At 37.9% G+C, this 16,406-nt stretch overlaps 1 protein-coding gene across 4 annotated transcripts in view; it reads right to left on the reverse strand.

The window, feature by feature from the left end:
• Window positions 1-16,406, reverse strand: part of LOC126774412 (protein-L-histidine N-pros-methyltransferase) — a 47,460-nt gene that overhangs the window by 2,676 nt on the left and 28,378 nt on the right. For all 4 annotated transcript variants that reach the window (XM_050495930.1, XM_050495932.1, XM_050495931.1 and 1 more), the window contains one exon: window positions 97-312. In XM_050495930.1, coding sequence (XP_050351887.1) covers window positions 97-312 — 216 coding nt within the window. The remainder of the gene's footprint in view (window positions 1-96; window positions 313-16,406) is intronic.

Below are 16,406 nucleotides of genomic sequence, written 5' to 3' on the forward strand. Positions count from 1 at the left end.
ATCGAGCATTGATCATTTAAGGTGGTGACCACTTATCATCAGGTGATCTGTTTGGCAATCTGCCTGCATAAATATTTATTTTTAAAAGTAACTTACGTGTATCCCTTGCTGCTTAATGCCTTTCGCATGCAGCTCGATATCTCAGTAGCGAATTTTTGTGTATAGAGATGAGCAAACCGACGACTCACTTCGCCGTCCCCTGCTCCGACGTCGACGAGCGCGCCCGTGTTGTTCATACCACGTTTGGCTGCACTCAGCAGTGACCGTGCTTGCGCTGCGGAGAGCACAAACATCGAACCACGACCCAGCCACCTTGAAAACATTTTTAATTTATATTTCGACGCAACGTTTACAATTAAAAGAGCCATTTACACAATAAACACTGTCAATGGTTTACGATGGCGTCTTTACTAGATTAGTACTAATATAACAATTAGGTAATCTTTATTATTGCAGATAAAATCTTCGCTACATAAAGCGCTTACAAGCTTTAATCTTACTTACACTAATTGTTATTGAAATAACAAGTGAACGGAGGCTACTTGCAATTCAGATGAAAAACGATTTAGTTGTCCGGGTGCTGTGGATGTTTAGAACAATAGTGCAATTACCCTCGACCATCGGTCGTGTGGTGGTCGTTCGACGGCGATTCGCGTTGGGTTTGCAATTACCGAGGATAAAACACAAGGCGCGCTACGGGCAACGGTGTTCGGCGTCCAGCGATCGAGCGCGGCAAATTGTACGCCTGCGGCTCGAGCCCCTCGCGCCCGCACCCGCGACGTCTTCATCGCGCCTCGGGCCAGCGGCGAAAGTGGATAATAACTAGTAAATCCTGCACTCATTAGCTGAGAGCGAGCGTCGCAGCGATCGATACCAATCGTCTTTGTCGAGAAAAGGGATAATCGGCACGAGGTCCGAGCTCTGTTATTAGACGCTGTACCATATATCACGCGCGGCATTATCCGCGGCCCCTGGCGGCCGCTCGCAATTACTCTGGCGCGATCCGAACAGAACTAAGTCCTACTGACAATTACTTCGACTTTTCGACTTTTAAAAATATTTGTAAAAATCTTTTATTAAAGGACCCAGGAATATTAGGTATATAATATGTATATTGTTATATGATGATATTCACTATATTCTGAAGTGCGGCTATTCAATGATAATACGAGTTCTTACAATATTTAACAAATCTGAATTGACTGTTATGTGTAGGTATTGCTTTATTGTCCCGCACAGCTTCACCGATGATGTGTTATATGTAATGCAAGATGCATCGCATCATCACATGTAAGTTATGTCTGAACCAAGGTGTAATATTTAGATGTCCAATATGAGCTGGAAAAGTGCTCTCTTATAAAAAAAGAGTACACTATATTATTAGTGGGCGCCTGGCGGGGTTGGCGAACCGGGCTCTCTGATGCCTGGACTCGACTTTAACGATTTATATTGTTTTTTGTAAAAACCTAGATATAGTCAACTCTGTAGAAAAATATAAACAGTGGCAGTGTATTGCAAGCGGAAGAGATGATCCTCGGAGTAAAGTCGAAAATTGTGAGAAAGGGTGACGTGTAGGTAAAGCGAGTAGAGCAGTAGGTGGCTAGGCGGTATCGAGTATCTATTTCAATAGAATGCGGTGGCTTGCAACAAGGAATCCGATGCGGTTATCGAAGACGGAGGTGAGAGATGTGTGTGCGGGCCGAGGGGGCGGGGGACTCGTATCGCGATTGCATCGGAGAGCAAACAAGCGGGCGGGGTGTCGCGCCCGGGGCCGTTCAAATCATATTACCCCCGGCCTCACACCCGGCGCCGCGCCACACACGTCATTTGAGTGTGCGTCGCTATGGCGACGGCCCGGGCCGTGCATGATATTAGTACGTGCGCGACTCATCTCCGGGTGTTTAAACTTAACGCGCCGCCCGCCTCCGCCTCGCGCGGGAAATTAAAACGGCCCCGAAGCCGGAAGGCGCTCGGCCCTCGCCCGGCGTGCTGCACCGGCCACGGCCCATCCACGCGCTGCCCGTCACCTCCCAACTACAGCGTAGTGCATGCGAGCATTAGCTCTCAAATCTTCTTATTACAGATATTACTTTTTTTCCCTTCATTATATTTTACATATCATCATTTGAAAATATTGTTTTAAGGAATCTAAGAAAAATATATATAGAAAACCACTTAATTACCTACCTACTTCGGTAAAATCTTTGATATCTTGGGATATGACGTAAATTGGTTTTATTTCAATTAATAATGACAACATCTTATTTTAATACATATTTGTTTGTTTGATTATATTAATGAATTCGTTACTTACTTTACTGTACACCACAAAGATTTAAAAAAAAATTACCAAACATGGATTCAACCTAAATATAAGTAGCACGCAACTTTTATTCCAGATATATATTTAAATTAGCTTTTATTAAATAAACTCGTATTAATTTGGTTCTTTTATTTTACAACATATTACAGCAAGTACTTAATAACTTAATTTAATGAACAATTAAAACCGTATTAAGTCACATAATTAAGGACGGCACAGAGTTTTGTGTGTCGCCATAATATATACATAGCCGTCGTATCTAAGAGGCGACGTAAGTTGAGATAGGTGGAACTCCTCCCCTCGTATGTAGATACCTACACGTTTGCTTTGCTCAAAGACATTGTCGCTTTCAGGCACCTCATTAGAGCGCGTCCCATGTGAGCCTACCCTCCGCCACCTTCACCCAACCCCCACACATACAAAGGAGAGTAATTCTTTTCCACAGCTCACCAACTTGGATGGATAATTACAGATACCTCCGAGTAATAATAAATTTAAGTAAAAATAAAATATAATTGTGTGCTATTATGAAATATTTATATTGTGTTTCTCGAACTACAATGTCACATGGCGAGGTTGCATATATTTTAAAGGGGTGAATACACGTACATAATACGAGTGAGTGGGTACTTTACGGACACGAGACGATGAAGTCAGTTCGAATAGTTATTAGTATTTGAGACACTGTGAGGCCGCAATAAAAATCAAACTCGATGGCATATTATCGAACTGTCACTCAAACGGTTACGTGTCGTAACCCCGAACGGCACTCGAGTCGCAATAAACTATAAAAAAGTGGATAGTAAAATGTTATAAACAATGAGAGCAGGGCTAAAACGTTTTAGTGTTAAGAGTGGGCCCATAAACCGTTGACACGCACCCGTAAAATATTAACGATAGCGACGAGAAAAATGACGACTATCAATGTACGAACCGATTTTCGGTCGCGCTACAAATAATGGTGGGGCCGAATTTATACCCGGACCCCGAATTGCCCCGATTGAATATTTTACCACGCCACGAATGCGTCCGACGATATTTTTCTATTTCACCGCCCATTTCTACTATCAATTGCTTAGTTTCCTCTTTAATATCATTTCAACGATCGAAGATTAAAGGGAGATGCAAACGGTGATCTTATTTGTCGCACGCTGCTACGGTTTTTCTTTTAAATAAATTATAGCAGAAATACGCTTTGGTTGTTATATATCATTGCAAATATCTTTTCAATCAATATAAAGTTAAAAATACACAGCATTTTAAGAATATGTTCTTCGTATTTGCGAAGCGTTACTCAGAGACATTTATATTTTATTGAAATTATATATTACTAGATTTGTTTATATTTTACTTCGCGGTTAATTATTGAAAGCCAATACCATAGGTACAAAGTATCATCTATCTTCTTACTCAAATGTTAGTTGCAAGGTAAGATCGTTTATTACCTTAAAACAGTACCTAGGTATTAGTATAGACTATAAATAGATATAAATTTTCAACTATTTCGCATTCGCATGGGTTTGACGATGATTGTTATTGGTATCGTTTAAATATTATAAATGTTAAAACGATTAAATATTATTTAAGAATGATAATATAAAATTCTGAATTTCCTCATTGCTGAATTTTTTTCCAACAGTTGCTCCCAGTAATGAGTTTAATAGGAACAAAATAAATGGAAACCTACAGAATAAAGTATCCAGCTCTCCTTGTAACAAGGGAATCATGAATTATGATAGTTACTCGAGAAACCCGGCGACTAGTGCTTTGTGTAGCGACCTATTTTACAATTGCAGGTTCTTACTTAGTTCTTGAGTAGGTATTCTTTTAAAATAGATTTTTAATTTCATTGGAAACCGTACCTATCTACCTGAGTGCCACGGATGTTTTTCGTTAATAGGAACATTTTTAAATAAAGATGATATCTATTTTATATTCGTTATTTATAGTTTTATAGAACGTTTTACTTCATATTTTATTTGCTGTTTTTCAAGTGCAAAAAAGCTCTTTCGAAGATGACAACAAGCAATAAGTTTTGCGTTTCGGAAACACAATAACCTTTAAAAGGCGTAAAGTCGCATCCCAGTCAGACTTTAAAATAACTTCTCGGAGGCGTATAGTTTATTGCTTATTGAGTAGCGCTGACGAAACGCGCCTGAGAAGCTAAAGCATTTCAAAGCTAAATCTCAGTCAATATCACAATATACGTGGCGACATTGAAATTATCGCTCGGTGGGAGGTGTGCCCTGTACCAGCCGATGAGATGGAGTTGACTAAAACAAAATGAGAATCGTTTTAAACAATGAGCATTGTCGCGATGTCCACGGCGGGCGCGCTGGCGCAGGCGCAGGCGCAGACGCGGAGCGTGCGCGGGTGCGCGCGCGGGCGCGGGCGAGCTCGTTAGCGGGCCGCGCGCCATTGGCCGCCGTGCGGTGGGCGGGGCACGCGACAAACTGCGCACACGCAAATAGCGCACTCACACACAAATTAAAATAATAAAATGAAAGTAATAAAACAAAGTAAGCACCGAAGAGTACTCGCTATCGAGACTTAATGGCCGAGCGGAGGCGACGCTGTTTCGATTTATTGAGTCGCTTTCACACCGCCGCGCCACTGACAGCGCTACGAGCCATTGACGGAATATAATGCAGTCACTATTATTATAATAATTATTTTGACTTAATAAACAAAACGATAAGTCTGGAAAATGTTTTTTACTAGGTAGATACTATAGTATGGAGGATGTTGTCAATAACTACATGTCTATTAAATTTATGATATATAATAGATTTCATTTTTTAATTAATTAAATATAATTAGAGAACGAGATTAGATAATATATTATAATTAGACTTATTTCTCAAAATAATATTAATTGTAACATTATAAGAACATATAAATTTTGCAGTTAGACAAACTTTTTCACCATCAATTTGGTTCAGAAGGCTTTCAATGAGAGAACAGTCGGGCCCGCTCCGCGTAACGAATGTCGTCTCATTTACTAATGTGTCACATACAGGCGGTGCTGTTTCACGGGCTAGGGGGAAGGGTGGCGGGGTACTGGGGCCAGAGATGTGGATACATAACCAATTATGGTCGATGCTATTCATTTCATTGGGTATTAACTGAACATTTTAAAACCTACCTACCTATACATTTTTATAAAAAGTTTAATTCTATATATGTTTATTTATTTTATTTTTCTTATTTAGATAGAATGTCGCCTGCAATTACGATGTATTTTTACTTGCTGTCTGATTTTGTTTACAAAATGGAAAACATAATGTTTTTCCTCAAGGAGGCGCGCATTGTTAGTTAGCTGGCTAGGCGAAAACGTTTGACGTCAAAGCGTGATTGTGAAAAGGATCGTGATTATTACAGTGCGCGTAGTTAGCGGAGGCTTCATTAGATGGGGGTGGAGGGCGACGGGCGACGCGGGGGGACGGGAACTCATCTCGCCGGGTGCATCGTGGCTGCGCGCGCAAACAAATTAAAAACGTAAGACGCGCCCTAATCAATAGCCGACTACGCCGCGAAGCCGAATTAACTCGCCCGAATGAAAAAATGAACAAAATGATATTCGCGCGAGACCTCGATCCCCCGGCCTCCCCGTGCCGCCCGAGGAAATTGCTTTTCTTTCAGTGGGCGCGCGGCGCGCACACACGGCCGGCGGTAAGGCGACGCGGGCGCGAGAGGGTTAGCTCCGACACACACAATATTATAATTTACGTTTCCTCGTATATCGCCTTGTAAGTAGGCACTTTACCTGGGCGTTTCACGCCTGCTCAGCCCGGCTCTCGCTAAATCTGAGCTTTATACGTTCACTTGACGCGAAGAGAGCGATATTAGTTTCCAGCCAACTCCTCTCCTACTACAATATTTATTAATACTTTAAAAGGTTACCCGAGTATTTGCAGTAATATTAGAATATCTATAAGTATTTTACAGGAGGCAGGTAGTCAACTGTTACCGCTTATTTAGATAACATTTTTTAAACGGCGCTAAAATACTAAAATGATTAATTAATTTTACTGACGCTTAAAATATTGCGACAATTTGAATACAATAAAAGAACATAAGGTACTAGGTATGAATACTGTGTAGGCACATTGAAACAATAGGTAGAATCGTACCAAGTCAATCTATGTGACTATCTATAGATAGAGGACTAAAGAGCTCTCATTAATCGAAGGCGCTGGTCTAATCCACGCGGCACGCCGCCCAATTAACGCGTGGGCGAAGATCTGCCGCCCAGCGCCGGCCAATGGCGGCCGCTCGGGGATTAATTAAGTAACTTCCCGGCAGTTCACCCTGCCCCCCTCGCACCCCCACACCCCCGCACGTCCGCAGACTCCGCGGACACGCCCGGAAAACTAACCACCTAATGAGGGGAGATGACCTCACGTGTTTGTGTGCTTTGTCTACTCGTGTACGTACAAACTGTGTCCGAGCATCGTGTGCTCGTGTTGGTCTTTTGTGTACCCGCTATGTATTGTACTGCTTTGTGTTTTTAGTTACATTTCCCAATACATTACATTCGGTGCAACGCTGGAAGATTGGACCGGTAATTTGTCCACTGAGTTCCAATCAATCATTTACCACCTCGAAAAAATCCTCATAATACAAAAAAAAAATAGAAATGATTACGATATTAACCTTTAACATTTATTACTGTTATGGTATCAATGAGAATTGTTAATAAATAAGACTGCTCATGTTGCGAATATTATGTAGTATGTAGATATAGTGTGCGGAGAACAACGGTCAATTAACAAGGCAGTGTCGGAAGCACCGATGACAGATGGGAGGGCCTGTTTGTACCGCGTGTCCTCTGTGGATGATCGAGCGACACGGATACAGCGACAAATATATTATGCGTTATAACCTCAGCTAAGTTGGGTGGTCTATATTTACGTAAATATTTCTAGAAACGAAACTTTGACAGTTTCCCTGTCATTCTCCGGGGGTAATGTTGTAAAATAAAGCAAAGTTTCAAAATATTCTGGCGAGGCTTTTAATCTAAGAAAAACTTCAATTCGTTTTACTGAGACCTTTCGTTACGGTTAAATCTTGTTTTAGGTATTCATACTTTACACATTGAGGGCTTGAAGACTTTAAAACTTATGAGTTGTCTTAATATAATTCAACCATTGGTTTAACAACTCCATTGTGCTCGTACAACGTCAGTCAGACGAGGACTTGTGAAAAGTAATTGTCTCATAATACAAATGTTGTCGTCAAATATTTCCTTTGTATGTATCTCATGTTTATGATTGAGGCAAGTATTAAATATGTAGCGAACTTCATAAATAAGTTAACAGCAATGAAAGTTTTATGGGCCATATTCTTTATCATGCTTTGAATTTCATCAAAGTTACTCTGAAGTCAGATTTTATTGTTAGGTTAAATTTTTAGTTGATTTATTATAAACAGTGTTGTTTATTATTGAATTGTATTGATTAATTTAGAAAAAAAACAGTTATATACCTTACCTTTATCATCTTTACTATATTATAAATTTATATTAAACCTAGTAATAAATTTTATTGATTCCTTATTTAAAAATTAGTGGTATCTATAGCAAATAAAGTTCCTTTTTTGTTGTAATTGGTACCTCCGAAGATCCATTCAGTAATTTAGATTTCAATTCAATAAAAAGGTAGGTAAAAGGTAGAAAAAGTTGAGATGGCCTAGTGGTTAGAACGCGTGAATCTTAACCGATGATCGTGGGTTCAAACCCGGGCAAGCACCACTGAATTTTCATGTGCTTAATTTGTGTTTATAAATCATCTCGTGCTTGACGGTGAAGGAAAACATCGTGAGGAAACCTGCATGTGTCTAATTTCATTGAAATTCTGTCACATGTGTATTCTTCCAACCCGCATTGGAGCAGCGTGGTTACTTACTTAACGTGGTACTTATGTACCTATAATTATATACAGTAATACTAACGATAATATTATGTTAAAATCTGACTGATGACGTTTTATGACAAACGTGGAAATTTTTATTACAATACAATAATATCTTTAGGCATTAGGTGAATCCTTAGCGGTCAAGTGACTTTCTATGCAAGTTTGCAGTAAGGTACGTCAAAAGTAAAGATTGTATTCGAGGTAGAGTTCATAGCGATTCCTTACGTAACAGGGTAAAAACAAACGGTCTAGTATAATCGTCGGCACGGGATGCAGGGGTGCCAAAATAACTAATAGTTTTCGCGGGGGCGTGTTAGCATTTTTCTTCTGGCGGTGACGGGCGGGTGTGGGGGTGGGGGCCGGGGGTATGCTGGGTCGACTTCGGCTCGCGGATCATTTACACTTCATCGACTCTCTTAATAACACGTTAGAGTCGGCTGATGTTGTTTCCTTTGCAATGAAATCGAAGTGCATCAACTATTTTTAGACACGAGACAATTCCGCAATAGTCCTTTATGTACAAGGAATTGCAATCCCTTGTGTGATAAAAAAACTTACACATTTCCTTCCCTAGAACATTTTAGATTACATCTTCTTTATTAATTTCCATATTAAATACACAATACCTCAAATTCGAACCAGTACAATACGATATTGTAGCGTTTCAATTTCGTTTAACATTTAATAAGTTCTCTATTCGTTTAATGTTTCGGGGAACAAGAATTGAATCGTGAGTGTCTGGAAGGTGAATAAAAACTCTCGTTTAGTCAAATAGTGGCGCATTTAGAGGCGTAGTGAGGTGCGTGGAGGCTATTTACAACGCGGAGCGGCGCGAAATTCTCGCTTCAACTAGGGTTGGCATGAGTGTATTTATCTAAAGCGGGATTCATTTAAAGATTTATTCTCTTTGTAGCTTTATTTCTACATCTTGGTCAGAAAAGATATATATATTTTAAATACTTTTTATTTTTTAATTCACTGAATCACGTACTAAGTTCTTCAGAATACTGGTTGGTATTTACTAAGTTTCGGTATCGCGTGTAGGATGTGTGGCTTCCCTATTTCAAACTCAATTCCCTCTACCTACATCTGTTTTACGTTCCAATGAATAGCTGCATGCAAATAAACCTGCCTTATTGTTTCTTTGAAGGGTCTGAAAACGGTTTTGGATAGGCGATTTTTCATCGCGTAAAATGTTTTAGCAGAAGTTATGTACCTACTGGTTTCTTTATTTGTGATAAATCATAATTATCTGAGGATATTATATTGCATTGCTGGAGCGACCAAGAATACACATAACTAAAATGAGTTTGATTTTATAGTTAATTCTTTTAATCAAGTAAACAAATATTAAGGGAAACTAAACAATGGAAATTACATAGACGCTTACGGTGTTTGGAAAGAAGCACCTAAAAGGGAGCGATCAACGCCCTCACAGTAAGAACGCCCGGAAAATCAACCCTTTCGTCTTAATTACCACGCCTCGCTTCAGTCGACAGCTCCCATTGGCTGGTTTCCGTGCCGCTCTGTCGCCCCGTGTTTTAATTGGTCGCGCGTAATTAACGCCGCATAATCACCAATTGCGCGTCGAGGGGACTCGACTCTCTAATTTGAATTTTTAATTACTCCTCTACGTGAATGTTTCAGCGTCGCTTATTGGTCGGCTTCCCTTGCCTATTTTACATAGAAACAATATATATTGACTGCGATGTGGTATCATGTACACTCTGACATATTTGTCTATGTACATTCGCGATGATGTTAGTAAATTATTGTTTTTCATTTTATACAAAGACCAAATCACACATGAGATTATAATACATATTTTGTACCAATAAGCGAAAAAAATAAGTGAAAAGAGAACAAGTAAGTAGGTATTTTTTAATCATAATAATAATAAATTAAATGGACTAATGAATAAAAATGACTGCCTAGTTGGTCTAGTGGCTTAATATAAGGCCATAGACTCGGAGGTTCTGGGTTCAATGCTCAGGCCGGGTCAAAAAAAAGTTATTGAGTTTTTTGTCAGAAAACTCTCAGTAGCAGCCTGGAGTCTGGAAGTTGGAAGTGTGTACACTCCCGTGCCTCGGAAAGCACGTAAAGCCGTTGGTCCTGCGCCTGAACTCTTTCCGGTCGTGTATAAGCCATCCCATCGGATTATGAGAGTTAGGGAATAGAGAGTGCACCCGTGTTTGCGCACACACTTGTGCACTATAATATCTCCTGCGTAGTTGGCTAATCTCTCTTGAGATTGGCCGCCATGACTGAAATCGGTCTGAAGGACATTACATTAATATTTTTTAATATTTATAATTAATTTTATAGGAAATGGTTATCTATATCAGATCATCATTTAAAATCAAATTCAATAATTTGAATCTACAAAGTAATTTATTGATCATATCTGTTTGGTATTTTAGAAAATAGTTGTCGATTAGAAACAAGAACTTATTTTAATTACCTATACTTTTATTCGGGTAAAGATCGTATTTTATCAGCCATGCCACTTGAATAATATTTCTAAGGTTCATTTCAACAACATTTAAGTGATATTATTAAATAAGTACCGTATATATGAATTCAAACGTGTCTATCTGCTCCATATACCTAAAATTTAACATTATAGCAACAAAGAGCACATAAAACAGTCAGATGTCAACCTTAGTTTATCCCTTTTTATAAAATGTTGTATTTTGTCTTTAGGAAGTCAGCGCAACCATAAATATTTGATTGATTATGCATCGTATAACGGTATATGAGCAAAAGCTTTGGTCATCGTTTCGTGCATGAATAAACCAAACACGTTTATGGTAACAATTCCGCGAGACCCTAAAACGGGGGCTAAGGAGGTGTTTATGCGCCCGCGCAGAGCCGACTGACGTTGAGTGACGCGTCGGGCGTGCGGCTTCCCATAATAAGGTAAACGAGGTGCTGCGTGTGCGCAGGTTTTTAGTATAATTAGCAACATATCAATTTAAATTATTTTAAAAAACATTAAGTTTTTTTTAAGTAGTTTAAATTAGAAAAAAAAGATAGATTCATACCAAAATTTAATATTAGTGGAATTGGAAATAACATAGATTATATTATATCGCCTATGTCTTCACTAAATAATGATCATGTAGGTCATGGAGCTTTATTTAGAGCATACCTACCTACCTACTCTGAAATACTTATCTGTATTAATATTTTATATAATAAATAAATAAAATATAATAAATAAAATCATTAGTAGGTACTAGTAGTAGAGTAGGTACTAAGAGAATTACTCACATAAGCTATTATAATCTTTATCATTATTTCGAATTGTTATATCGTTTAATTTTAATTAATTTTAATTCTTGTTAAATAAAATGTTCTGTAACTATTGAGGAAATTAATTATACAGCCGATATTACCTATTTAGTTTTTAAAATTTACATCATAAAATATTATTTGCGCTTCGTACATAGCAATTTGCACGTTTTTTGCCATTTTTTTGTCGAATATTTAGTGGTAAAATAAGTAACTATAAAAAGCAAAATCTCAATTTATAATTACATAGTTTAAAAATGCCAGCATCGCCTAGACTTCATCTGAAAAATAATCAGCTAGTGAAACAGCACAAGAAGTTCTTTAAAAAGAATTTGTCAACGTTATTTTTATCGATAAAAACGTGTCCGATCCCATTTTTTATCCAATTAAAAGTGGTCCGGTGGGTTTTTACGATTCGTTATTAGTTTTTAGTGAGGTTTTTGCCCGGGGCACGGGTCAAGCGCGCTGAGACAAAGCGCGCTGTGGCAGAGCGTCGCGCGTCGTGACGCGCGCTTGGTTCCGCGTGCCGGTCCACCATTCAGCGCTAATCGCTTCATTCACCACCGACCGAGCGCTTTTTCCTGCGCCTTCGCAACGATCGGTCATGCATTCCAAGTGCAAGCCGCTGCCCGAGTGCAATCTGTCGTCGTCTGATATCGTCTGTGGCAAATTAGCTAACGAGCTGATACTATTTGCTTCTGGCATTCCATAAACAAGCTAGACGTTATAATTTATTAATATTATTATATTTTATTATTATCACGTATTATTTATTATTATTATTATTATCACGCATTGCATGACACAACATTTAGATTAATATTGCAATATCTGTTTTAAAGTTAGTGATATATTTAGTTACTCTAAGCTTTAGCCTACCTAGTAAGGTACTTAAGGAAATAAAATTAACGCATTATTCACGACGTATATTCTCAAACTAAATCCTGGTTGTTTTAAAGTTCTGAATCGATGTGCCGTTACAAATACTCGATTGAAAGCGTCGGGAAAATTTAGTGTTCGCGAAAAAGGATACAGTACGTAGTACAATTCAATAAGGATAATATCTGTTGTATTTTATATTGAATACAATAGTTAAGTTATATAAAGGGCTTATGTTGACTTAACCTTAATTCAATACATCAATAGAAAGAAAATGTATTTTTTTTTTATTTGAATTTCGAAAGGACTATTTAACTGTAGTCTTGATTATAACGATATAATAATATTTAAGGGTACAGTTCATTCGAATTGTTCTAATAACATAATATAAGAAACTAGAAATGTAATTAAGAAACAATAATAAATATATATTGAATCAATATTGATTCGGTTTCCAATGTGTGAGCAATTAAAATCAGAAATAATTAACGATTGGTAGCGCGAAGGCAGCGTCATCGTAAACGTCATGGATCGTTGGAGTCCCGGCGCGGGCGCAATGCGTTTATTGCGACACGTCGTACCATCAGTCGTATACGCGGGCCAACTATAAAACCGATTACATTAGCCACATTAACTTACGACATTTTTATAACGACATCTGATCCGATGCTATTTTTGTATTTTTATGCGCCGAGAGTTTTATATTACATATTTATTTTTTATCTAGAAAATATAGAAGTTACTTCTCGCTGACAGTTTTGAACGTCATAACTATAATTGAGGTTTTTCTATGCGAATTAGATAATAGTAAATCTAGAGATAAATATATATATTTTTAAAAATTAATAAGCTTATACAATTTTGCGATGAATCTCGTAGGTTATAATAAACAAATATACGGAGAGCCAGTAGGTTCTCACCGCAAAAGAAATTCGCAGGTTACAGGCAGAAACTACTGAGTTTTCATCCGTTTAAATTAAGTTTATAATTCGTCTCGAAGAGTGGGCCATTGCCCAGCAGCAGAAAATTTGCCGGCTGTTATTTTGCAGACTGCAAGTCATTAACCAAATTAAAATTATAATAAAGGTGTACAAAATGATAAAAGCATCGATATTTGGTAACCAAATAAAAAAAAAAAACTCATAAAAGTAACACGTTACAACAGCCTACAGTTAAATATGATAACCGGCAGACTATTCCAAGTGATTACCAGCAAACAAGAAACTTATACTATAACTCGGTAAAGTACTTGGATGAGCGTCCGCTAAGCCGGCGTGAAATAACACTGCAACAATGACTATCAGCCACCCGACGGTATTACGTACTCTTAAATAATACCTGCTTTATGCTACACAACATCGTCAGCTTTCGAAACATTCAATTATATCAACAGTAACTTCTATCACGGTAGTCGTTTTTGTTTGTAAGCTTTGGCATTCTCGTTACGTCTTGGAATTTATTCTCTTTCAAGAAAGTGACGTATTAACCGGTTTTTTTTTTATTTTACCAATTCATGAATCTACAGTTGATTTTTTTGCTTATAAATCCTAATTTGAAGTTAGACTTCATGAATCTTCAAGTCATGAGATTAACAGCCGTTAACCCTAGAAGGCATATTGCTATGAAGTCTTACTAAAAATGGATCACATTTTGCATTCCATAACCAAATGAACAGGTTCAATTTGGCGTACGAACTATTTTTATAGCTACCGCCATTTAATGGAAAATATATTAAAGAAATGAGAAATATCGTCTCCTATAACAGTAGGAATCATAATGGATAAGCATGTAAATTGCGTATAGTGGATGCGACATTGCTGGTGGGAGGACATGTTGGTGGTCGAGTGATGGCGCGCATGTCTCGTGAGTCACTCGCTCGGCGCGGCGCGCGAGCAGCTCGCTCGTGTGTAACCCAAGCCGCGCAGTACCGCAGCGGCCGCGCCATAACATAATTAAAAATGATTTAAAGCATTCGCTCCGACTGCTTTGTTTCGCGCATTATGTTTCACTTGTTCGCGTCGCCGTGGCTCGCACACCTCCCTTTTTAACGCGTCCGTTCTTAATTCTGTCACAGTTTTTATAACCCTTTTGTATTTATTAATGCCCTTTTGGCTCCGGTAGCGCTACGCTTCTCAGAAAATGGTTTTGACGCGACATTTCTTTGTGTCGCCGTGTCTCTGCGTTAATGAAGCATCCGATTCCGACGCCGTTACATTTCAAATATCAAAATAGCTAATTAATTTAAGTTCTATTTGTTTTGTTTCGTCGTTCCGGGTAGAATTCGCCATCAAAATATTTTTGTATTCAAACGAATATACCGAAATAAAAAAGGTTATAATTAACGATCTAAAAAATTTTTTAATAGTATTGACAGCCTTTCAAGTTAACCTTTAAAAAAAACAAAAAAAAAAAACATTCAAGTTTGTTGAACAATAGCGATATTAAAGCAGGAGGCGCGAGCTTTAAATAAGTATGAAAAGGATTAACTCCGGCTTGTTGACGCATCGTAGGCAGTCATCGGGTTTTGCGAACTGTTTTCGTTCGGTAACCATGTCCTGACCGGCGAAAAGTCATTATTCACAGGCTTTTAGATTGTTTTAAGCAACTACGTATATTTTGATAGTTTATAAATAGGATCAACTACAGATCAATTAGAAGACGAAATATGTTTCAATGAAATGAGCAATTATTAACACAACAAGATGTTGCAAAGATTGTTAGTACAGTCTATTTACTTTATATAACAAAACACTGAAATTGGAACAACAAAATTGCTCGTTTGAGATCCCATAAACAAATTCAGAAAGAATATATATCAATAACGAATTGATCTTATCAATTATATCAATAAAAACATGTAAAGAAAGTTTGTTGTAAATAAGTAACGTATAAGTTTTGTATAAGATTCATACAGGTTGTTTCTTTGCAAACTTCGATGCAACATATATCTTGTAAAACCATTGCCTTCGCACTGTTTACTTGGGTACGTTCACCGTGCTTGGCTGTGATCCATCAAACGGTCTATACGTCACTGACTTGTGCCGACGACTCGACAGACGGACGAACGCTTGTTTTATAGATTGCATGTTGACTGACATTACTATATGTTGGTAAAAGAATTAAAATTAGATGTACCTATCTACTGGAATAAATTCTAAGTAGATTATTGAAGGAGATTCTATCCACGATATAATTCTTGATTTTACAAACTAAACGTATAAAGTCAATTACAGCCTAGTGCTCGACTTACAAACGGTATTTTATAAAACAAAGCCACCATCTGCATAAAATATAATGTTTGTTTTTAATTCATCTCGGTTGCGTCGTCGGAGCGAGCATCGTGCAGCGCTGCAGTGAGAGCGGTAGTCGAGTCCATCTTTGTTAATTAGTTTTTTGTGGGGCGGGCGGGGCGGTCGACGCCATCAAATTACGATGAGTCGGCCTTTCGGCTACCGGCGCCGCGCTGATAATAATTATACACTCGTTACTACCGTGCTGCCTTGCACTCCTCGCCCGCACCCCGCACCCCGCACACCACTGACCATTCTAGACAAACGAAACGGGTAAAATCACTTCATACCATTGTGCAACTAAGCATTCTATTCAGAGAGACATTCTGAAATGTCATTGTTGTGCTTGCGATTCAATGTCAAACGAGCTAGAAGTAATATTATGTACTGCAGTGTTTTAATTTATTGTAATGACCTACTGCAGTGTTTTAATTTATTGTAATGATGAATGTAATGTAACTAATATTTATTTTCGTTCAATGTAAGCAATTTCTTTATTAATTTTGATGTTAACCTTACTTAACGCAATACTTAAGTATTTATTATTTAAATTTTATTAATTCAAAGTGAACATTTAATAAAGTTTGTTTTATTTTCGTGGATTGTCGATTATGAACATTCTTATGATCAACATTTTTACATACATAATAATCCAGGGCTTATATTTGATTTATCGTGTGTATAAAACATCTAGCAATGTAATCT

The sequence above is a fragment of the Nymphalis io genome, chromosome 16, assembly GCF_905147045.1.
Source record: "Nymphalis io chromosome 16, ilAglIoxx1.1, whole genome shotgun sequence".
In the NCBI taxonomy this organism is placed as follows: domain Eukaryota; kingdom Metazoa; phylum Arthropoda; class Insecta; order Lepidoptera; family Nymphalidae; genus Nymphalis; species Nymphalis io.